This window comes from Alligator mississippiensis, chromosome 14, assembly GCF_030867095.1.
Source record: "Alligator mississippiensis isolate rAllMis1 chromosome 14, rAllMis1, whole genome shotgun sequence".
Taxonomy (NCBI): domain Eukaryota; kingdom Metazoa; phylum Chordata; order Crocodylia; family Alligatoridae; genus Alligator; species Alligator mississippiensis.
In genome coordinates this window covers 14,259,781-14,283,293 of record NC_081837.1, presented here as the reverse complement: position 1 = coordinate 14,283,293, position 23,513 = coordinate 14,259,781, and the positions used below count along the sequence as shown (strand labels likewise).

The window sequence follows — 23,513 nt, the reverse complement described above, 5'->3', positions numbered from 1 at the left end:
AAAAAACAACCAAAAAACACGGCCACATCAGCCAAAGAAGCCGACTGCAGATAATTTCAATTTTCCTTTTATTGGTGCTGATATGATGTGGACCAATGTACTGGTGCACCTCTAAGTACTCTGAGCAGATTCAGCAGCTGGTAGTTTCCAAGGCCAAACAAGACATGCATATGTTTCTCAGATCATAAAACATAGAAGTCTTATGATAAAAGTACAGAACCGAGTCAAATACCCAGGATACTTCTGGTATGATCCAGGCACAAATCAAAAATCACATTAGTTGACTTGCAAGGGGGTAGGGTAGGGAGAAGGTGACTCAGATGAGTTCAAAATATGCTATTTGGTAAAATTAAGTAGGAGTACATCTAGGATGTCAAATTAGCTATTCTACCTGGCTCAAGTCTTGTGTTCCTCGAAGACAATTATTTTGGCTGGCAGGACACTTAGTTTTGGGTGAGCTGTTGAGGGCCACACAAAATAGATGTTATAGTTGATGATGGTTTAATCTATAAAATTTGTTTGTTACGTTTTCTGAAAGATTGTAATTTCAAAAACATTTTTATCCTGATAAGTCTTTGAGTAGTGTATATAGAAGTGACTGCATATCAGCTCAAAATAAAGTCTTACTCTTGTACACCGTGTGTATGCAGAGTAGGAGGAGGGGCTTGTGGGGGGCTGCCTGCATGCTAGGTCCTGAAAGCTGGTTGGGTGGCACATGAAGCAGAGCTCCTCTGGGCGGTGCAGTGCTGGTGTCATCTGTCATCCCCCCCTCGCCTCCCCAGTCTGGCCCATGGTGCTCCACATGGGGCTGAGCCCTACCCACTCCTGTCTGTACCCATCCCATGCCCACTGGCAGCACAGTCCTAGCCCCAGCCTTGGCCAGCACTCATTGCACCAGGCAGGCAGAGCAAGTGAAAGGCAGCCAGGATCTGTCCACCTGCAGTTTCCCTGAGCAGTGTAGCAGGTGGAGACTAGCTGTACCTGGGCAGCTGCAATAGCAGCAAGAGCAGGCCTGCCAGGAAACTGCATGCTGGCTTGGGCCAGGGCATTGCTGTTGGTGGGTGTGGGGCTGGAAGGAGAACCTGGGTGGGGGCGGGGGGGGGGAAAAAATCAGCCCCATGCAGAGCACTGCATGGGCAGCTGCAGGCTGAATCCAATCAGTTGGTGAGCTAGATCCTGCCCACCACCTGTATTTTGACCACCCCTTGCTATAGAGACAGACTTACGTGCATTACACATTACATATTTTTGGACCCAGCAGTTTTTACAGCACGTTGTTTGACTTTACTATGAAGAGTCCCCACATCTACCAATCTCTCTCTTGGCAGCAACTGCTGACCCGTATTGCTCAGGTTCTCCCTTGCCTCACTGGAAAGAGGGGCAGCCTTGAGAACTCTGCAGCTACGTCTCTGCCAGGCTAAGGAAAGTCCAGAGAGAGCAAGCTGACTGCATGATCAATTCTGTCCAGCAGAAGACCGGCATTTTAGAGAGGGCTCTCCCCACCATCCCCCAAGAAAGGAAAGGGCCTTGAACCTGTTCAGAAACATGTTACAGCTCATGCTGTGGTAGGCTGCCACCGCCGCCTCTATGCTGCCCAGTGCACGAGCTCCAGGCAGACAGCAGCAGCAAACACTGCCCGGCACAGCAAGGAGGGGAGCCACTTGCCTCTGCGCTGAGCAGCTGCTGCTGCCACATACAGCCCCGACTGGCAAGCCCGGAGCCGACGCGGGGCCCAGGCTGGCAGTGGGGGTGGGTTACAAGCTGGTGTTGAGCACAGGAAAAGTGCACCCTCCCCCACCCCGTGGCCGATGCCACATGTTGCAGCTGTTTGCAGCCCATGTGGGGCTGCTTGTGCCTGCTCAGGACAGCCCCGTGCGGGCTGCGAGAAGCTGCAGCAGGCAGTATGGGGCTGCTTTTCCCCATGCTCAGCACCAGCTCCTTCCCTGCTGACTAGCAGGGAGTTGGGGCTGTGCACTGTCCCCGCCTGTACCACGAGGCTGGGGAGCACTGGGTACAAGTGGACATGGGAGTACAGGGCCCACACTGGTGTCCCAGGGCCAGCACCAGCAGGGCAGCAAGGGTACAGGGGTCCTGGCCAGCAGGTGCTCTACAGAGCTGGGCCAGCTCCCCGCCCCCCTGCTGGTGCAGCCCAGCCTGGCTCCACAGACCCCTGCCAGCCTGCACCTTACTGGCAGTGGCCCTGGGACATTGGTCCCAAGATGGTGACCAGGGGGCAGGGCACCTGTCAAGGGGCAGGGCTACCCATGCCGCCCTTGACAGCTTGCCAAAACTGGGTAAGCGGCCCTCCGCCCAAAATAATTGCCTGTCCCTGTTTTACTTCCATGCAAGCCTGTAATGGATACCACCACTGGGGAGAGGGAGGTTGGGTGGGCAGAGTTGGTGTCTTCAAGTTTATGCTCTGCATTTCAGTTTAAAAGATCAAAGCAGCCAACTGCTTTCATATTAAAAAAAAAAAAAAAAAAAAAAAAAAATAATATGGAATAAACCCATAAGTAGAAAGAAAAAAAAAGATGTGAACAGAACAATACAAAGGGGAAAACCCTATTTGTGACCAAATTACTCCACAGTTTTATTACTGCTTCAAGAGGCCTTTGACAGTGAGCTCATTCTGCTTTACTATAGTTGCAGTTAAAAGCCAGCCAACATTTATTAAGTGTCACCCCCGGCTATGATGCAAGGAGATGACCTGTTATTGTTAGAGCGAACTAATTTTGCACTGCTGAGGAGTTCTAGGTCTGAAGTAGATTTTGGTTTGTATTTATGTGCATGCATGCATGTGTGTGTGGGTGGGGGGATGGGAAAGAGAAGGTTCATCGCAAATCTCAAAAAAGGTTTTATTAGTGTACTGGAGCAACTGTCAAAAAAAAAAAAAAGCCACTGTGTCTTCGTTTTTTAAAATGTGGTTCCTACTTTAGGAAGCGATTTAGATCTTACTGTAAAAAAGTCTTAACAGGAAATCTCAGTTGTTCCAGCAACGAACACCTGACATTTAGACACAGACTGAAGGAGCTTTAAGTATTCTAGATTTAGAGAGACCAATTCTACATAATGGAAAGTGAGGAATTAAGTTTGTTGGTTGGAGTTTGGAGGTTATTTTCTTTTTAAACTAGGCAGCAACTTGCATTACTCAAATCTACTGCCCTGTGTGTCCCTTGCCTCCTCCCCCACCTATAAACCTTTGACAGAAGCAACATTAAGAGATCTGCTACACTTACTTGTGCAGAGGAGCAAGGAGATCCCACAAGCCCCTCCATTCTCTCCCTCCCAAAACAGATGACGAGAGAACATGGTACATACAGCACTAGGGAGGGTGGACAGCTTCCTAAGTAGTTATGTTTGGGGGAGAACTTGCATAGTGGTTTGGCTAGTACAGAGGTATTTACAATGTAGAATTTAGTCCTGTAATATGTAGCCACATGAATCAGCAATAAGCCAGCACTAACCAATTCAAATCTTACTGCCTGTAACCCAGGGTTAACCCAAAGATTATATTTAATCTATATATATATATATATATAGCTGCTTAGTCTGTCAGCAAGCAATAACAAAAGACACACTCAGCTTCAGTATGATGCTAGTACTTACTACAGTGTATCTGGAGGGCCAATAATAAGGACTTCCCATCGGTAAAGATCATTGTCGTCTATTAAGCCTGCTGAAAAGCCTTCCACTGGATTTTTGTTGAGCTCTGTTTAAAAAAAAAAAAAAAAATAAAGAAAAAGAAAAAAAAGAAAAAAATAGCTTGTGTGAGTGTGATTGTAAGCATATTTGTTATGTGCTTGTTATTTTGTGCACTTCTGTGCAGAGGTTAAGAAATCCTACCATGAGCAATTTTGAGATTACTGGTTGGAATCTGGCCTCAACCCCTTACCAGCTAACATCAATTACCTCACTTCTACATAGTAACCCCAGGGCCTGGTGAACAGATATCTATATCATTATCTTGTGGTCTCAGAAGACAGACTATGGGGAGGAAGGGAGAGGGGGGACGCACAGGGGGAGGCAGAAAAAAAGGGCAAGCCTCTCAAAAAAGGAATCCCTCCTTAGAGCCCAAGTTCCAAAACAAATTTGGTGGGTCACTGGATAGTACTAAACCAATTATGCCAAAAATTGAGTTTAGTACTCCTTGGGTGCATCTACACGAGATTTATTGTGGAACTGATTAATTAGCTCCGCAGTAAAAAGTCTTAGTGTCTACACATACACCCCCATTAGGCCTTAGTAAAACTAACAAACACCACTGTAGGATACTACGTGTAAAACAGAAGTACTATCCTGTGGCAGCATTAAAGTCTGTAAATAATGCCACCACAAATAAGGATAATACCTGTAAGTTGTCTTGAAAAAAAAAGCAGCATCCTCATGCTCATGCCCCAGTCAGCCCCTCCACAGCACACTGACCCGGGAGGGAGAAGGCTGACCCCCTGGGTCCCCTATAAGCTGGGGCTGCTCTTACCCAGCACAACATGCTGTGGTCTCAGGTGCACGGGTAAACATGGCACCCAAGAGCAAATCAACTCTTTGCAAACTGCGCCAACATTTACTGTGTCACTAATATAACGTGTAGACGCACCCCCCATGTTGCATTCTCCAATAACTATGACCATAATATTTAGCAAGAAGAGCTACAACGCAAGAGGCAAGATTGTAGAGTATTTCCTGCTATAGGTGGAGAGTGAGCATCTTCCTCACCCGACCCCCACAAAAGAAACAAGGAGCTAATGAATCCAAGAGACTTGAGGAGCCAAATGCTGCTAAAATTCATCTGGATCAAGTAGCTGGTTAGAACTTATCACACCAAAGCTAGCAGAATTACAGGTTAAATCTGCTGTGTTTCAGTCTTGCCCACTAGGGATAAGATACTTGGATCTTGTCACTTGTGCTTCTACACTGATGAAGAATTGCTATCTAGAAGTCCTGTAGAAGTCCAAGAGCACTCCTGAAATAGTCTTTAGTTGATTTCAGTTAAGTCTACTTCCAGAAAGCTCTCAAGTGGAGTGCCTCTTAAAGCTAAAGAAACCCTTATCTCACTGTACTACAAGAAATTTTAGTTTCAAGATGTCAGTCAGCATTCAAGTTAACAGCACTTTCCCAGACGAGTTAGGATTACTACGTATCTGAATCTAGGAATGGAAGGAGGAGATGTGGGGGTGTGGCTTCTGCAGCAGTTATTACAACTACTTTTTGCAAATAGTAACTGCTCAGCAACAAATCCACTGTGTTTATGCATCCTTGCTACTCTCCCCCAATAATTGTAATAGGAGGACAGAAGCCAGTATGGTTTCCACCACTCAAAGGATCAAGTAGCCAGCACTACAGCTGTTCAGTAATAGGTTAAGACCTTTAACATTTAAACGAATGCAAATATCACTGTCCCTTCAGAGAAATTGTTTTGGAAAAAACTAGAAGAACCAAATGTTTAGGAACATTTTTTTAAGTTACATACTTAAGTGTAACTTTGAGATGGCATTTGCATTCCTGTAGTGCAGCAGTTTTGCAAAGAGCAGCAGCTGAAGTTGCTGCCCAATCATTCCTTGGAGTTCAGATAAGCTTTGTTCTCCCTAAAACTTCTTCCCTCTCAGAGGGAATGACTTGATTTTACACACTGTATTTTCACCATGCTAGATCAGCTAGAGGTTTGATGAAACTCCATCTAGTAGTTACTTAAAAAAAAAAAACACCCCAAAAAACCCAACAGAAACCAAAAAAAAAACCGACAACTGCAATTACAGGATTCCTTAAATACGCTCTAAAAGTTGTCTGATCTCCAACTGGAATAAACTGAAAGGAAATCTGAAAGCCAAGTATAAAAAAAAAAAAATCTTAACTGTAACATAGGAAGTAGTTCTGAAGTGTATAAGAGAGCATATTCCACCTTCCACCATGACACCCACCCACCCAGGCAGGAACCACATTTGCAAGATCATTTTGATCCCCAAGAACTTCCCAAATAAGTATATAAATCGAGGATGTAAGCTTAGAAAGTCTATGCTACAACTATTTCTTCAGGTAGTCTAAAAGTTCTGTGATTTGAACTTAGGCTAAAGACTTTGGTTCCTATCTTTAGAGGAGTAGGATAGAGATGAGTAGCAGCCAAGGCCACAGATAAAGGAAATGCTAAAAGTTCCCATCTATGGAGGTCTACCAGCATGCCTCAGCATCCAGCCTGCTTGGATGCTGAGACACATGCCCAGGTAAAGAATTATACCATGATTCAGAAAAGTAGTGATGCAATGGGTGAAGAAGCCTAACAGTTTTGCAAACAAGTGGCACAGCTTAATTCATGCTGAAGCTATCTACTGGGCATGATCATCACCTTTTGAAAGGCTATGGGAAGTAGAAGAGACTTCCAAGTATTTTACCTGCTCTTTTCAGCATCAAGTACAACCCCTGTTCAGGGCAGCATGCTCTATTGGTGCTTAGTCTAGTTATTATACTGCAGAGTTGGGGCTCATTCTGCAACCCCCCCTCCAGCATTCAAAACACACACAGTGGAAGATTTGTAATTCTTTTGCTGGGCCACAGCTGATGCGGGATGCTAATAAAAGGACAGGTATCCCGTAAGCCAAGGCTAGTTCAAGGGAGGGCTTTGGCTCTTTATCCAGCTGTGCTTTATTCAATCAGGAGTTAGCATGTGTACTCTTTAGCTACTGTCTCACTATGCCTACCAGCAGGTATTACCATGAACAACTAGAGCCCCACCTGACTCTGAAACAAAGGAAAGCACTCATTTCGCATGTCCGTCATTTCAACAAATATAAAAAGATAGTCAAACTACTTGCACCTTTGTTAGAACTGTTCCTAAGCATTAAACTGCTTCATGTATATAGGAGTTGTCATGATCAAGGCAAATGAGCCCCAATACCCAGCACCTTCCAAATAATGGCAACAGAAGCCAGCCTCTAAGGCTGATCCTTTTCAGAGCACAACAAAAGTGGGAGGGAAAGGGGGGCAGTCAACCATCATGGCGGTGGAACACAAAGGAGAAGACTGATACTTGAGCTGGAAGTCAAAAATACTCCGTCATGGAGCAATTCCACTTGCTCTTCCCCTCCCCTCGGAAAGGAGAAACGAAAAACAAAAAACACCCAACTCATTAGCTTGCAACCTCCTTGGCCACAGGTTTTTTGGTAGCAATTAAAATAAAAGCAAAAAAGCCCACAAAACATTGTCTGGAAAGACTTTAGTTATGCTCATGGTCAATGTACTTGATTTAAGGTGCAACTTGCCTGGGTTGCAAGTGTTGTAGCCTGTGGCAGAGAGTTAAAAAAGGACTTGTTTGTACTGCATTTCTGTGAAGTCACCCAGAAAGAAAACTATATAAAAAGAACATGAGCCACAGCTACAGTTCCCTGTTTAATCCGATTCACACCAAACTACCAGTGTTCCCTCCCTCCTGCCAATATAGTCTTTGTACAAATCCAAAAGCAAAGCAGCAGCATCAACAAAATGACTAAGCAGAAACAGCCCCATGGCTAAATGCAGCAGCTATGTATGGCATCTAAACTTTTCAACTTGCCATTTCACTCAGTCGGCTATTGCACATGAACATTTCTGTAGCACTCTCGCTGAAGACTGCCATTTACTCTGCCTAATGCAAAAAAAAATTTCAGAGTCTTGTACAGTTTCAGCAAGTTACATGTAGAAGCAAATGCCACCCCCCCCCCCAAAAACCCCCAGCAAAACAAGCCACCCTGAATTATGGCCACCTGCCCAATGAAGCTACAGTGCAGCTATGGCTACTGGTGAAACATCCCATATTACAACTGTTTCTATTGGTGCACACAGTTTTGATTATGACAGCTATATTTTGCTTGAGGTCAAGAAAAGATCAGAGTTTAGTTTTCCTTTGTCTATGCACCCCAACACCAGGGCAGTGGAAAAAAAGTGATGGCTGACAACTTGTTGCAGGCCCTGCCAGTTTCCATCATTCTACTACCTGAAGAGTAGGAGTATAAGAAATAGCAGCTTCATCCTAGAGAGAAAGCTGCTGGAAGCCTCACTCAACCTGCTTCTACATTTCCTCTCTAGAACAGGGGCGGGCAATTATTTTGGGCGGAGGGCCGCTTACTGAGTTTCGGCAAGCCATCAAGGGCCGCATGACAGGCAGCCAGGGGCAGATCAATATTAATTTTCTCAATTTTTCAGGGGCCCCACGGGCCAGATGGAATAGCCTGGTGGGCCACATCTGGCCCATGGGTCACATTTTGCCCACCCCTGCTCTAGAAAGTCATGCTATTTGCATTTTGATTTCAGATTGGTTGTATGGTATACTGGGAATTTATTTGCCCTCAACCTGCAGCTATGTTTCCTTCCATCCCGCAAGTCGCTGCTCAGGCTTCAAAGACCCCTCCCCACCCTCTCCAACAGAAGGGAAAATGGGGACAGAGGACTGCTCCAGTCATGGAGAGCTTTTGCTTCTAGTGCCATAATTATGACTAGGGATCCGGGTTTTCCATTTCCCATGGGGAAAAAGGAGGAAAAAACCCAGATTTCCCCCACTTGCCAGAGGAAAACATGGGTTTCTCATTTTAGTGGAGAAACCTGTAGTTTTTGCAGTTTTGCAAAGAGCTCTCCACAGGCTAGCAGAGTTCCAGCCTGCAAGAGGCTGGAAGGGAGCGGGAGGATGGCAGTGAGCACCATGTGCACTTGGCTGCCAAGCAGCCTAGACAGCAGCTCCCACAGGTACGGGAAGATTGAGGCCCCCATAGGGAGAGAGGGCATTAGGCAGGGCTGGGACTGCCGTGGCCCAGCCTGGTAATGAGTGGATCTTGGGGCTGGGAGGGTGGGGGAGCGTCCCAACACCTCACACTCCCAGGGGATAGGGGGGACCCATGCCCCCCAGATCTGAGCACAGGGCAGGGGCAGGGCAGGCTGCCTCCATAGCCCAATGGATGTGACCTGGCACTGCAGGGAACAGCAGAGCTGTGCGGGGATCTCCTTGCAGTTGTGAGTTCGGTGCTGCCCTGAGGATGCATCCCCTGCCTGCACGGCAGCAAGGGAAACAATAGAGCTGTGCAAAACACCGTTTTGACTTCCGTTTCACTATTTTGAAGCACTGTCCTGTGTTGTTAAAATGGTTTTGCTGTTTCGCCCATAGGCTATAATGGGGAAATCAGGAAAATGTCTAAAACCTTGTCATTTCTTGCCCGATTGAGATGAAAATTGCAGGGATGGTAGCCCCTTCTGAGGGCATGAACCCTACTTATTTTTAAGGAGCTAAGCGCAGAGGTTTCTCAGAAACCGTGCCTCAAACTGCTAAAAGCAAAACTCTTGACACTTGCTGGCAGTGGCAGCCTGTCGTCATCCTGCAAGCAGATCTGGGGCCCATGCCCCAGGGAGGGCTGTGCTGGACTCCTCCCTGGAGTGCAGCCCCTTGGACCTACACTAGATGACAGGAGGCTACTGCTGCTGCCTGGGACCAGCACTGGGCACAGCCTGCACCCAGCGCCAGGGAAGACTGATGCTGCTGTTGGCTCCAGGCAGCAGCGGCAGCCTCCCGTCATCTGGCGCACAGATCTGGGGGCCTGCACCCCCAAGAGGGCTATATCGCACTCCTCAAGGGGGTGCAGGCCCCCAGATCTGTGCTGGATGACAGGAGGCTGCTGTTCCTGCCTGGGACTGGCACTGGGCACAGCCCAGGCCCAGCGCCGGGCTTCACAGAGCACAGCCCTGGCTCTTCCAACTTCCCATCCTGGGCTGTGCAGGGGGGCTGCAGGACCTTCCATTTTAAGATTGCAGATTTTTCGGGTTATCATAATTTTTATTTATTTATTTTTTAATTGCAAAGAGAGAAAACCAGGATCCCCGATTAGGACTAGTTGTGTGGTTATACTTGTTTGACACTATGCTCCTGCAATGCAGCCCACTAGAAGCCATCAACGTTTTTTTTTTGGTTTTGTTTTTTTTTGGGGGGGGGAGGGGTGCAGGGGAGAAACGAGTTCCTCCATATTATTTGTTTCCCCATACCCATTACAGGCTGGTCCCCTGTTCTGACAATACTGGACTTAACTGGATACAATTAAACAGCTTCCTATTAGGACAGAGGGGTTTCCAGAGAATTGTATGCTGTCCATCTTTCTCCTGTACTGGTTTAGCACAAGCCGCATTCATCTAGTCCAGTCCGGTATACTGGACATGTCTTCCACTTCTATCACTTTGCAGCCTGTTAAGAACATGGGCAACAGGGGCCAAAGTAAGCCTCATAGTAATTTTAACTTTGAAGTACGTTATTTCTTATGACTAATGCCCATTTTGGAGAGATGGAAGGAAGTCTGCCATGATAAAAATAACTTTTTGGAGCAGTGGCCCCTATCAACTGACTTGGCAACCACTCCTGATTCAGTCTTCAGATTTGGAGGATCAGCTGGCTTGGACACTTGCCTCCGTGTGTAGCACCCCTAAGGAAGATTGTAAAAGTTAAAGCTATTTAAAATAAATAGGTTTCCAATAAAAAAAAGCTGCAAGTATTTGCAATCAAGTGTTGTAGCTGGTTCCTAGGTTTTTCATATTATTTTGGATTATTGAAATTTTGGTCAGCAACTGCAAATTCAAACTGGACAGAAGTATAAGTTTGAAACTCATGGACATGGCTGTAAATGACTTGCTTGTATGAAGAAAGTCATCCCTCCCTACCCTCCCTAGCACACTCCCATCTCTTCTGTACCATCCACAGTTGAAAAACAGTTTACTAGGTTTACTTCGCTTGCCCAGGCTTCAATACGTCACAAAGCTCATCTATACCCCTGGCAACCTGCTGTTGCCAGCTCCGCCACTTGTTAAAAGATTTAACAAGACCTGAGCTTGGATAGAACGATATGGGTTCTTTCAAGTCAGCTACCAAAGAGCAGAGACAGATTATTACCAGAAAACAACCAACGAACATTACAATGTTGTTACACAAAACGATTGTTGATAGACAATCTGAATTTTTTTGGGCACTGTGCAACAAATCCTGTAAGTCTATAGGCAGCCAAAAGACTACGACAAATGCTACTGGGTTGAACATGGATAGACTCAAGCCTTATAAACATTATTTAATACCTTTTATGTCACACTCTCAGGGCTTTAATATTCCAATCATGCACAAGTACATAAACCCTTTTGCCAGCAGTAGCTTCAGAAGCACAACTTGGGTAGTCAGTTTTATACAGTTTTTCCTAGCAACACTAAGCCTAGACAGATGCACAATGAAAGGTGCATAACTGATGGTGTTTTGTGTAGTAGGGGACAGAGATTGTTGGTTTCAAAGCATCTTGGAAGCGTTTTTAGATTTGCTGAAATACATTTACCGTGAAGGAGTTTTCAGCAGCTTAGTGAGATTCTTACCACAGCCCCATACAATATAACAAAAGTACAACTGAAATCTAAAAGTTTAACAAAACCAACAAAGCCACACACGCGTAAGTTAAATACAACCAAGTTATTCATTTGTCCTGAACTGGGACAAAGATCTTTACAGCCTGATCAGTTACAATCCAGTTATTGCTACCAGTTTCATTTTTTTTTAAGCCTGGGGTGCCACTATTTGGGGGAAGGATAGTATTGGTGGGATTAAGAAGTGGGGAGGGGGGTAAATCCACAAGAGTTGGATTATTCATGAGATACAAAAATGGTTTGACTGGTCAGTATTTGGATGAAGCAGTTTATTTTCCTGCCAAAGCTTTCAACTTCTACCCTTGTTCCATTTTTAGGAATTTTTAATTTTGAAAGTTGTACCATATTACCACCTGGAAGTTACAGAAGATGAATGGACATAAAACACTGCTCTGCTACAGAAGAAATGTATAGTCCCGCTCAATAGTTTTTGTGATGTTTTTGAAGAGACCGTAAGTTTTAGAGTCACAACATACTTTTGGCATGTAATCCAAGTTTGTACAATGCTCTGCATTTCAGACGTCCTCACTTTCTCCAGAAAGCCCCAGATAATAATGGATTGTATGTATCAGCATAAATTGATCCACATCCACAACTATGGCACACAGCAGGTGACTTGCAGGGGAAATCCAAGTGCATTAAAATACCTTACATAAGAGCCATAGCTCACAAAAACTGTGTTTTCAGCGAGCATCTTAGTAGCGTCTAACAATGACATGCCACATGAATAAGGGCACATCATTTAGTCTCTGCCAAACTGATTCCTCCACTCCATTTAGCAGTCATAAGAATAAAACATAACACAGAGCTTTCCTTATTTGATATGTGAACACTTCAGTTAATGTAGTACTGCAATTGCTCTTACAAACTCCATGTAAAATTCTCCACATAAAACAGGTGGAATGCAGAGAAACGCCTTCTGCGAGGGAAGACAAATTATAGAGTTTGTCCAGGCTCCATTACTAGCTACTACAGCAATGTTAGCGCGACCGACTATTGATTAGTTGGATGAAGTTTTCCTCATCTTTCAGCGGTCACTCCGAAAATTGCTGGAGAATCCAGTTTACCCAAATTGCTACAGCAACTCTCGTGAGACAACTGAATGCTGGAGACAATTCAGATTGTTAAAAGGAGTCATAGTGAACAGTGCCTGACTTGCACAGTAACCAGGAATATGCCTACCACCAATAAAGTCATCAATATGCCTTCCTAATTGGCTTGGGAGGACTTGGCAGTGCTGAAAGCTGGAAGACTTCTGCAAAAGTTAAGAACAGAACAGGACCGCTAGTCATAGAGCCTTTCATTTTGACAACAGAAAACTGCAGCTCCCTCCACAGAAGTGGAATTGCATGGAAATCATGAGTGAAGAACTCAGTCTTTTCACCCAACACCTGGGGATGGTCCTTAGGAGTATATAAGGGGTGTGGATCAGGAACTGGGAGAACATCTGTTCACCAGGGCACCCCAAGGGAAGACAAGGTCTAATGGTCACAAACTGCAGGAAGACCGTTTTAGACTGGATGCAAGGAAGAACTTCTTTATCATCCAAGTCTCCTGAGTCTGGAATAAACCCCCCCACCAAGAACTGGTGCAAGCACCTACTCTGGATAGCTTTAACAAACGTTTGGATGCTTATTGGGGGGGGGGGGGGGGGGGGGGGGGGAGGAGGAGAGAAGGATCTGACCCCTGCTGACTTCCTGCCCCTGGGGCAGGGGGCTGGACCCAATGATCTTGCAAGGCCCCTTCCAACCCTAACATCTATGAAATCTAAATGCCTCTGAATAAGCAAGCTCACGCTAAATGGACATCTTGGTGGGGAGCAAAGGGGGCAGGGGGTGGGAAAGAGAACCAAGTTGTGACCAACCCGAAACAACCCTGAATAAAGCAGATGTTTTCTATACAAAATGCACCTTATTTTAGATTCAACTAACAAGCTTAAAAAATAATAAATTCAGCCCATTAAAATGTATGGAGAGAAAAAAGTAGTTGGATTCAACAATAAATAGAAAGCAGGGTCTATTTGCATCTAATAGACAAAGTCTGATGCATGTATCTGAGCATACTCTTTCACGAGCTGGAGTTCACCTCAGATACTGTTAAAGGACATATACAGAGCAGTGTATAAAAATGCAGTGATCTGAACACGAAAGGGACAGGGGAAGAGGCAAGTGGGTGGGGGACATCAAAAGGAGGGGGACAGTGCTTGGAGAAGCAAATGAGCAAAATAAACCAAGGGGGGGGGGGGGGCGGGGGAAAAAAAAAAAAAGAGGGAAGAATGTCACAAAAAGTTAATCCAGGTAATAGGATAAAAAGACTCCATATAGTCTGCATTTAAAAAAAAATCATGCTCAACAACCAATCTGTAGATGATTTCTTGTTCTGCATTTCCCATTCAAGTCTGTTCTTAAAAAGGTTCCTTGTTGAAGAACAGCTACTGAAGTCAGCCAAGGAACATCCAGGGAAGTTAGTGTTCTGCCACAGGCACTTACAGGTTTTTTTTATTTTTTGGAGACAAAGTTAGATGGGTGTTCATTCATTCTTACACACAGGGATTGCCCTATCTATCTAAAAGACAGCAGAGGGGCACTGTAAGCAGGTGGCATCTATGATGTTGGCAGACCTGAGGGTGAATGAACCTTGGATGTTACATCAGTGTTATTCAATTCAGCATTGATGCAAGAGCAAACCAATTTAATGACTATTATTGAACCACTAATAGCCAAATACCTTCACTGCTCAAGCATCCTCTATGACGTTCTCTACAAGGAAGCCTGAAAGAACTCTATTCTGGGATGTGTGCAGGAAGAGTTTGTTTTATCCAGGTCAACAAGTCACACCTATATTGGAAATGAGTTAAGACTTCAGTCAAGCTAGAACAGGGCATTTCCCCTGTAAAATGTGTTAGGTTAAAAGCAAGCCAGACTGTAAATTCTCTCGGATCTGACAGATGTTTTTTGCCTTGCTATGGATATGTGCTACATAATACCACAGCATGCATGACCACATGCAACTGTGCCACAAAGGTGCATTCTTTACCAACGGGGCAGTGTGGGGGAGGGAGAAGGGGCAGGGGAAGGTCCCCAACACTGAGCAATTGCTGGCCTGGAGCAGCCTGTGAACTGGGAGTCCCAGCACCAGCAGCCCTTTAATGTTCCCAGCTCACAGGCAGCCCCAGCTCCCTTAGGGCTTGGCAGCAAAGCTGGTGGGTCTGCCTGGATCCTGGTCCCTTGTAAGGACACCTGACAGCTTGCTAGCTGGGCTACCAAGGAGCCAGTGGCTCACTTTACCCCTCAGTGCCTTTGGGGGGGAAGAATCTCAGATCTACACAGATTATGATTTGTGTCAGAAAAAGCTTCCTGCAACAAGTTTGCTGTTGGAAACAGGAACTTTTGTACCAGATCAGCCATTTCACTTGGCCATTCGCTTGTCCCAGATTCATAAGTAAAGCCTATGAAATACCTACTCCATTCACAGAAAAAAAAGGAAAAGGGCTGTGGCAGGCACTGTATGACATGACTGGTCTGGAGATGGTGCACCCATGCCTGCAGCACTACTACAGGTATGCCCCCACCTCCAAAAAAGAATCCAAGCAGGACTGACCTGCAGCGCAGACTACACACCAAGCCAACCAGCCTTTTTTCAAGGCGTTGTAAAAACAGGATGACCTGCTTTCCAGTAACAGCACATCTCTATACTGCTTCAGGTCAGCCTTTAGGCTGGCATCAATAGATATCAGTCATGTTAAAAGCAGTAGAGAAGTGGTATCTAGTGTCTAATGTCCAATTAAATGAGAAGTAACATTAACCAAGTACAGTAATTCAGTAAACAGCTGTAGCACAAGTTAAGACTTAATCAAATCCAGGTTTTGGTACCTTAAGTTTTACCTGCATCATGTACAGCACTGAAATGCTTGTATACAACTAGTAATATTTTCCCTAATCCAACTGTGGTATAGATATTATTTTGACAGCTAGATTAGCCGTCACAACATCTCTTGCCACCCTTCATGCACTGGTTAATCCATTTGTCATACTTAAGCACCAGGAAGTGGAAGTAGCAGCACAGGGCCACTATCCTTTAAAATTTCCTTGGCTTCTGCAAGAAGTTCTGGTCACCAGTTAGTTACAAGTCCCAAGCTACCTCCATTTTTGAGCAGGTACAGAAATTGATGCATGTCCCCTGCTCTTAAATTTCCAAATGAGTTGGTCTAATCGTAAGTGTGAGAATCCCTTCCACACCAGCCTTCATGTGGGCATATTTTGAAGATAGCCACTCTTCCCCAGAAAGAGAAGACATTCACATATCATACCATCACTTCACTTCCAGAAGGTTACTAGGCATTACCACACCTTAGAGGTCAACTTCTGTTTCAAGTCATTTATCCTCGAGGGTAAAGGGCATAATGCTGTAAATTGTGGCTTACTTCAGAAGGCAGATTCAAGGGGTGACAAGATCACCTCCTTAGAAACAGCAAAACTTAGTTTTCTTGCCTACCATTTCATACTATCCAGAACACTTTTAGTGAGCAGCCATAGCACATTTTTGTTATGAGTGGTAGAACTGATTGGTTTTTAAAGTACCAAAACTGTATCTGGCATTGGTGGATGCTGTTCTACAAGCAAACATTCCAGGGAATCCTCCCATCAGAAGGGAGAAGCTGACAGAAGGGCCATATGGAGATGTTAACATCCTAGCACTCTGCCAGGAGCCCCAGAATACCCATGACATTCATTTACCACATTGTGCATGAGAAGTTGAGTAATTCAGAGGCACTTTTCCAGTTTGTTTTCTTTTGTTACTAATAGGATACCGAAACCTGTTATTCACAGTTCCGGGATGCATTGTTACTCAGAACTGCTCTAGAGACGAGTTCGTTTTCTCCAAGAGATGCTTCAGAATATTACTTGTCAGCCTTACACATGAGTCACTGCAGCTAGACTTAAAACTGGCTAGTCAGGCTATTTCCTGTAAAGAGGCAATACTTCATATTCAGAAAACGTGAATTACTTTTCCCAGTATTTTAAAAGACCAGCATAAGCAGTTGTTCAGTTGACATCTAGGAGGTATGGTTGTGCCTCAAGAATAAATTTAAATTTCTTTCAGATTTAACGCGCCCCTCCCCCCCCATTAATTCTAAACAGCGCCTGGATACCTGATCAGTGCTACAGTGGGAAGCAGCAGCAGCAAAATAATTAAGCTATCCAGAAAGGCTTACACTTATTAGAATGAACTCCAAGTGCCTGGCTTTAGATATATCTAACTAGTTCTTGCCAAGATGAATCTGACATACACACCCCATCAGTGAAATGTATAAATTGCTACTATTAGCTCAGGGGTACCCCTCCGTGGAATCAGAGCTGGTGTGTGGAAGGCTGCTGGAAAGGATAAGATTAGGTGGTCTTGTAATTTGAGCTCAAGTACGGTTACTTAGGCTGTGTCACCATGTATTTCTTATGCAGACAGTGTGTCGTCCCCCCCGTAAGATACTTGGGGAATGAGGGGGTGGAAATGCTTCCTACCTTCAGCAGCCTGGCTATCCTTGCCAGGCCTCCAGTTTTCGTGCTTTAAAAAGATTATTATTCTATTAATCTACTCGTCTAAAATATTAAACAAAAAGAGAAAGCCTTACAGTTCCACTTCAACACTGCTTGATTCTTGATGTGGGCAGTGACTGGCTTAGATCCAGATACTCCAGCATACATTACATATCTACATCTTAAGTTAACTACTTTAGTAAAAACAAAAGCTAAGACATGCCTGAAAGTCTTGAACTGATAGCCAGGTCAAAACTCTAGTCTGCTAGAGTACTTCATTTAGATCAGTGGGGATCAAACTTCGGCAAGCATGCCACAAGTTAGCCCAGCACCCTCAAGGTGACACACTGATCCCCTTTCTCTGTCAAACTTCTCTGCCCCCACTCCGATCTGTCAGGTGCCACAAAAGCTGTCCATGCCACTTGTGGCACTTTGGCAGACTGACCAGCCCAGTGTAGATCAAGAGACCATAGTTGGAAGCAGCTATCTATGAAGAATAGTCAGCCAGAAAGCTAGTATTCCCCGAGAGTTAAGTTTGATTTAGAAAACCGAGCTTGAGATATTTAAAACTGCAGCTTTGAAAGGAAAGAGAATGAGCGCCTACACAGCATCTCTCTGAGATCTTAAAAAGACATTGACATTTGTCATTTGAAGAAACCAACGCAAGCAAAAGCAATATTGTCTAAAGTTAGACCAAATACTTACTTCTGAAGACTTTTTCTAATCTTTACTATGATACTCTGCCCCTCCTATTCAGTTGCCAAGATAAATTGGTCAAATTAAAAATGCAGAAGTCCTTCCTCCTCTCCCCCATCCCTACCCCCATAGACACTGGCTATTTCACCAGCATTAGAAGTGGAGTCCCCATCCATATCAACTAACTAGATATTCACATATCAGGACATTTCCTTATAATGGAAATAACTTGTTGGGAGGGGGATTAGGGGGAGGGGCAGGCAGAGGTAAAAATCTGTTTGATAGTAGCACACCACGATTCTTCTAGTCTGGGGTTATTCCTGGTAACTACCCCAATGGTCCACAAGTCCATGCCCCACCCTCCCCTACATCCAGGGTCCGGCATGTGAAAATATTGTTACCCTCTTTTATAGATCGAGTCAGTCCCCTATCAAAGGAGATAGGAAGTCTAGAACTTGTAGTTTAGATACAACCTAGAAGAAAGCTATAACTACACCCAAATTAGGGTGGAAAAGAGATGAGAGTCAGTCACCTAACCAGAAAAGAATGGAATGTTACCATCTGACCAGATACCTTCCTCTTCTCTATTGAGTGACTGTTAAGTAGGTTGGATTTCAGAAAAAGGGATTTGCTGGACAGAAAAGAACATTTAAGTGAACAAGCCCATCTAATTTGTTTAGCTCACCATTCGCATCCTGTTTTTGTTACCTTACCTGTCTCTGGGTTCAGAATTCAGAATTCCCCAAACTGCTGCTCAGGGCAAGATGGTCAGCATTTCTTTTTCAAAGAAACCAAGTCTGAGAGTGCTTGTGTTCATAGTTACTAACCAAGGTTTGAATGACAACTCCGCCTGTCTCACTAGAATAAAGGCTTGCCCTCCCAAATTAAGAGATTTGTTAAACAATAGCATTACACTGTATAATACAATATGACCCCTTTGCTTATGTCTGGGTAACGCACCCTACTTAGGATATGGGTGTGCAACATTCACATCCCTAACTTTTTGCTAAATCAAACTAAAATGCTAACATCTAGAAGTTAGTTACTTCTGTCTAGCCAACCCCACAAGAAAGGCATCCTACTCATAAGATAAATTTGTATGCAGTAGGATAGAACAAAGTTTACATGATAAAAATTAAGATGGTGGGGAGCAACTTTCTGGCCCCCACAGGTGAGATGAATGGCCCAAGGATTAAGCCCTGCACACGTGATCCAGGGCACAGAACTACGCTATCTGACCTGCAGGGATCACCATAGGTCCAAAAGTTTGGCAGTAGGGGAGCTGAAATAAATGCTGTAAAATTTTTGGATCCACGGGGAGCCCTACAGACTGGATGACAGAGGTCATATGTGGCCTGTAAGCCAGGGATTGAGCAACCCTGATTTAGGAGCATCTTAAGAGCTAACAAAGTAGAGGAAGCTTGGCCAAAATATGGAAGGTACCTTTTTAGAAGCAAGTGTATGCTGGCATTGAGTGATGTGGAAGTATTAAGCTTGACAAGTCCCTCTGAATAATAATTAAAAAAAAAAAGTGTGAAGTTGTAAATAAATACTGACTTGCTTGTCAAGTGTACTGCTGTCAGATCTTTTTGCCAAAAATTGCTATGCAAGTCACAGCAGTACTTGAGAAGTTGCTTTCTGCTTGCCATTACACCATTACAGACAGCTTTGTTTGGAGCAAGGATAGCCAGACTGCAGCACAGGTGCTGCAAGTAGTATTGGCATGGCATGCACCTCAGTGGAGAGAGGACAGGGCAGTACAGTGGCAGATCTGGCAGGGGACAAGGCACAGTATCAGATCAGGCAGGGTTCACAGGGCAGGACACACAAGCACAGCAGCAGACCAGGAAAAGATCAGAGTAGCACTCTGGGAAAAAGCAAGGGGGGGGGGGGAAATTTGTGGCATGCCCGCTAAAAAGGTTGGCCCCCACTATCTTAGAGATTGTATACATGAAGTTCTGCTGCTTTGCAATGGCTGTAGCAAATCTCAGACAATGGAAAATGTCAGTTTCACTTGATTAACATATAGCTCTCCTATACAAAAATTACTTACTAGCGTTTCTTCTTGTGAAACAATGTTTAATCCTCTTATTGGACTCTCAATTGTACACCAAATTAAAGAAAAGAAAAATGAAAATAGTGATTAAGCTAGTTAGCACTAAAACGTCAGGAGAGGAAGGTACTCGAGATCCCCAAGGCTATTTGTATAGAATTTCTGCTCCCATTCCATGGAAACTGTGCCCTTTTAGCCTCTACAGCAAGTGACAACTCTTGGACTAACTTCATGAAGGGACCTAGACCTTCACTTCACTGGAAGGGAGACTAGAGAACAATGATAGAACAGACCTAAGCCTACATTAAAAGAAAAGCACCTAAATATCACCCAAGTTCCTTCACTATGTTAGTTCTAAGATTAAATATTGGTACAACCATATCTAATAGCTTCAAGTAAGATTGCAACACGTATAGTTGTACCCTAGTTTCTTGATAGCACAGCTGAATATTGCCTAAACATCTCGGGCAAAGGAATTTATTACCAAAGTTAAATGAACTCTATGCAAATTGCTGTATTTAGGAAGGAAGCTATTTTGTGACCCTGGTAGAGAACAGTCATCTTCAGCAAGTTACTTTTCTTACAGTAAGGAAAAATCAAACTGGATAATTTGAAAACCTTAGTTGAAGTGCAGCATATTAGTTCATTTAACTATTGCTGTGGTGCTAGTCATCTAATTAAGAGAACTCAAACTTGCTCTAGCAAGAAGCTTCCCTTGATGTGCTCATCTGGAGGAGGGGAAAAAGGCAGGCAAAGCCAAATCAAATTCAAGTTTTTCGAAAAAAATCCAACTTCTCACTTCTTGTTGGTGAAAAAGAGGGCTTAACAAGCTAGAACTTTGCTGTAGGAGGTAACTGCATCCTGGACCACAAGTCATCCTTGGATACATGCAACTCCAGAACTTGCATGGAAGTTGAATGCAAGTTTATAGTACTTCGCCACAAATGCAAGTCCAAAATCCTTTACCAACGGCATAAAGAAAGAGAGAAGAGCGGAAGACAGATTAAAAGGAAATTATAGTGCTCGTACTGTGCCCTTGCTCTCCTCCCCATGTCATTTTGCTGAAGTCCTGAGAACCTCCACCTTGTTTCCCTCCCCCCGCTATCTAATCTCATGAACATCAACTGCTTCACCATTTTGCTTCTCAGATTCCTTATCTAGGAGTGGGATGGATGTCTTGCTCACACTGTCAGCTCTGACTGACCTCTTATGCTCAAGTACTACTACTGTGATAGGTAAGTGTATAACCCAAAGCAATTATAAAAACTTTGATCGTGTCAAAAACTAGCCGAATTCCATCCTATGCTATCCAAAGGCACATCTACCGTTATCCAATGTCTCACAAGATACAGGAACACTGGAATATTAATTATTTTGTTTTGAAAGAGAACTAGTATTGTGGGTGAAATACACTGGCCCAGATGAGACTTGGAAGACAACCAGCAGTGAAGGAGGAAGACCTGACCTACCATGAAGCTCAGTCTCAGCATTGAGTTCAAGTGTCCTGCCACGAGTAAGATGAGCATTGACATCTGTAGTAGTCATTCAGTTAGAAAGTCTGTCCATGTTATAACACGAGACAGTCTTCAAGCAGGAACTCTGAATACTCCAAAGACACCTTCCCCTGTAGCACTATAGGATCTTGCACTGGAAATCCACATACAGAATTGCCAACTATGTCGGACACATTGACAATACGGGTTGGCCCATGTCAAATGAGTGCATGTAGCACGGACATTAGGCAGGCCATCTCCCAAGTGCTGAGGGAGCAGTAACCCGTGTTGGCAACTCTGTTATGTTCTTACAGTTGCCCAACTAACATAACTCCTAGCACATGAAATCTTAGTATTAGAAATACAGTCTAAAGCAGAAGTATACATCCATCCGATGATCAACAGGTTAACAAGCCACTATAAATAATTCAACTTCTATACTCAGATACCCACCCTCCAAGTTTACTCAAACTCCTTGAATGAAAGAGTTAGTGTAAAGTTGCCCATCTGGATTTGAAACAGGAATATGGCAGGGATACAGAAGCGTTGTTACCACTCCTTCAAGCAAACAACCATGATTTATTTCTTCTAATTAAAACAAGACAAAACCTCAGAAGACACCACTGTCTTCAACAGCAATACGTCTCGCTCTTTGGTCTCGTAACTCTGAATAGTTACAAGACACATAGCCAAGTTTTGTTTTGATCACAGGGTACTTTGTTCATTTTGCTATGGAGAAATGCCAGCAAATAGAAACAAGAAGTGGAGGAATTATCCAGCCTAATATGTTTATGCTGCAATTACCGAACGTCGCGTCTACGAGATAAAGCCGTGAAAGTGGTCTATTTGCGTCTTTGGCCGACTGAGCGTTTAAACTAGTTCAACTCCATAACCCCAAAAGCTGTACTGAGCAGCTTATTTACTCACATGGCTCCTTTAGAAAGGGCCCATTTAGCAGCCACAGGATTCGGGGCCATATCTATACCCGTTATAACTGACAGCACTTGAGCATGCAGGGACCTTGATGATAGCATCGGCAGAGTAAGTTTCTGCGGCAGCGACGCGTTAAATCACGCACCCCGGCGCTGCCGGCACCCAACTCCTCCTAAGCAACAGGCACGACACGTCGCCACCGCCGAAGACGGGGGCTCATACACACCTGCCGTTTCCTATGAGAGGAGAGAGAGGTTTCACTCCCAAAGCCACCAGCTGCAGTGACTCGGTCCGCTTTTCGGTGAAAGACAACTCCGGAGCGGAGTTATTTTAGAGGCGGAAAGCAGCCGAGCCCCCCGGGGACTGTGTCGCGCCACCTTCCTGGCTACAGCGCCCTGGAGGTGGCCCCACCGTGCCCGCCCCTCCACGCAGGCTCCTGACACACGTGGGCCGGAGCCCGGCCCTCCTCCTCCGGGCTGCGAGGAAGGGGGAGGCGACGAGCCTCGCCTGACACCTTCGCAGCCCCGAGGCCCCCCGCTCGGCTCGGGGCGGAGGGCGGCGGGGCGAGGCCGCAGGGCCGCGGAAGGAGCCCCCCGGGGTCTCTCTCAGATCTGGCAGGAGCGACGCGGAGCCGCGGCTTTGTGCGGCCGCGCATGCTCGCCCCGCGGCCGGGACGGGCCGAGCCAGGTCCGGGCGGCCGCGGACAAAGGGAGGGGACGGGGCCGGCGCTGGGGAGCAGCCGATCGAGGCCCGAACAAAGACCCCGCGGGGCCCGGGCCGCCCAGTCACCGCCCCCCCGCGGGGGGGAACCCCGGCCCGCCCCTCCCCCACCGCGCTGCCCCTCCCCCCATGCCCTACTTCCCTCCGCGCCCCTCCCCCACCCGCCGCGCGCCCGCCCGCCCCGGCCTGGTCCGGCGCCCCCCCCCTCGGCCCGGCTACCTGCGAGTTGCCTCCGCAGTAGCAGCGCGGACTGGAGCTCCGTCATTCTCCCCCTTGCGCCCGGTGCGGAGTCCGGGCGGCGGCGGCTGCTACGACCGAGCGAGGCGGCGGCGGCGAGCCCCGCGCGAGCGCCCCCCCCCGGCTCTGTCCCCACTCCGCCCGTCCGGCCGCCGCAGCCCGCGGGTGCCTGCCGGGCTCCTGCCCGTCGCGCCGAGTCTCCCCCGCGCCGCCGCCGCCTCCCCCCGCCCGCCCGGAATTTCACTGCACTCCGGGCCCCGGCGCGCACGCGCACTACAAGCTCCCGGCCCGGCCGCGCCGCCATCTTGGGGAGGGCCCGTCGGCCCTCTCCGCCGCCATTTTGGGAAGGTCAGCCCTAGGCCCGGGCCCGCGGGGAAAGCGGCGGCAGTGGCGGCACCCGTTTGATAGGAGGGGAAGTTGGAAGAGACCCCCCCCTCCCTCGGCTTAGCA

The 23,513-nt window shown here is 45.9% G+C and overlaps 2 protein-coding genes across 3 annotated transcripts in view; one reads left to right on the top strand and one right to left on the bottom strand.

The window, feature by feature from the left end:
- The window catches only part of UBE2G1 (ubiquitin conjugating enzyme E2 G1), a 42,863-nt gene extending 19,393 nt beyond the window's left edge, over positions 1-23,470 (bottom strand). Inside the window, exons 1-2 of one of the 2 annotated variants that reach the window (XM_059717317.1) lie at positions 23,046-23,470; positions 3,607-3,709 (exon numbers count right to left, since the gene is read on the bottom strand). In XM_059717317.1, the coding sequence (XP_059573300.1) occupies positions 3,607-3,709; positions 23,046-23,367 (425 nt within the window). In that variant the 5' untranslated portion in view covers positions 23,368-23,470. The remainder of the gene's footprint in view (positions 1-3,606; positions 3,710-23,045) is intronic. The other variant, XM_059717318.1, reaches the window with a different exon arrangement.
- The window catches only part of LOC102573351 (protein spinster homolog 3), a 69,766-nt gene continuing 68,862 nt past the window's right edge, over positions 22,610-23,513 (top strand). The window contains exon 1 of the mRNA XM_019493397.2: positions 22,610-22,793. The gene's annotated coding sequence lies outside the window, so the exon portion shown is untranslated. The remainder of the gene's footprint in view (positions 22,794-23,513) is intronic.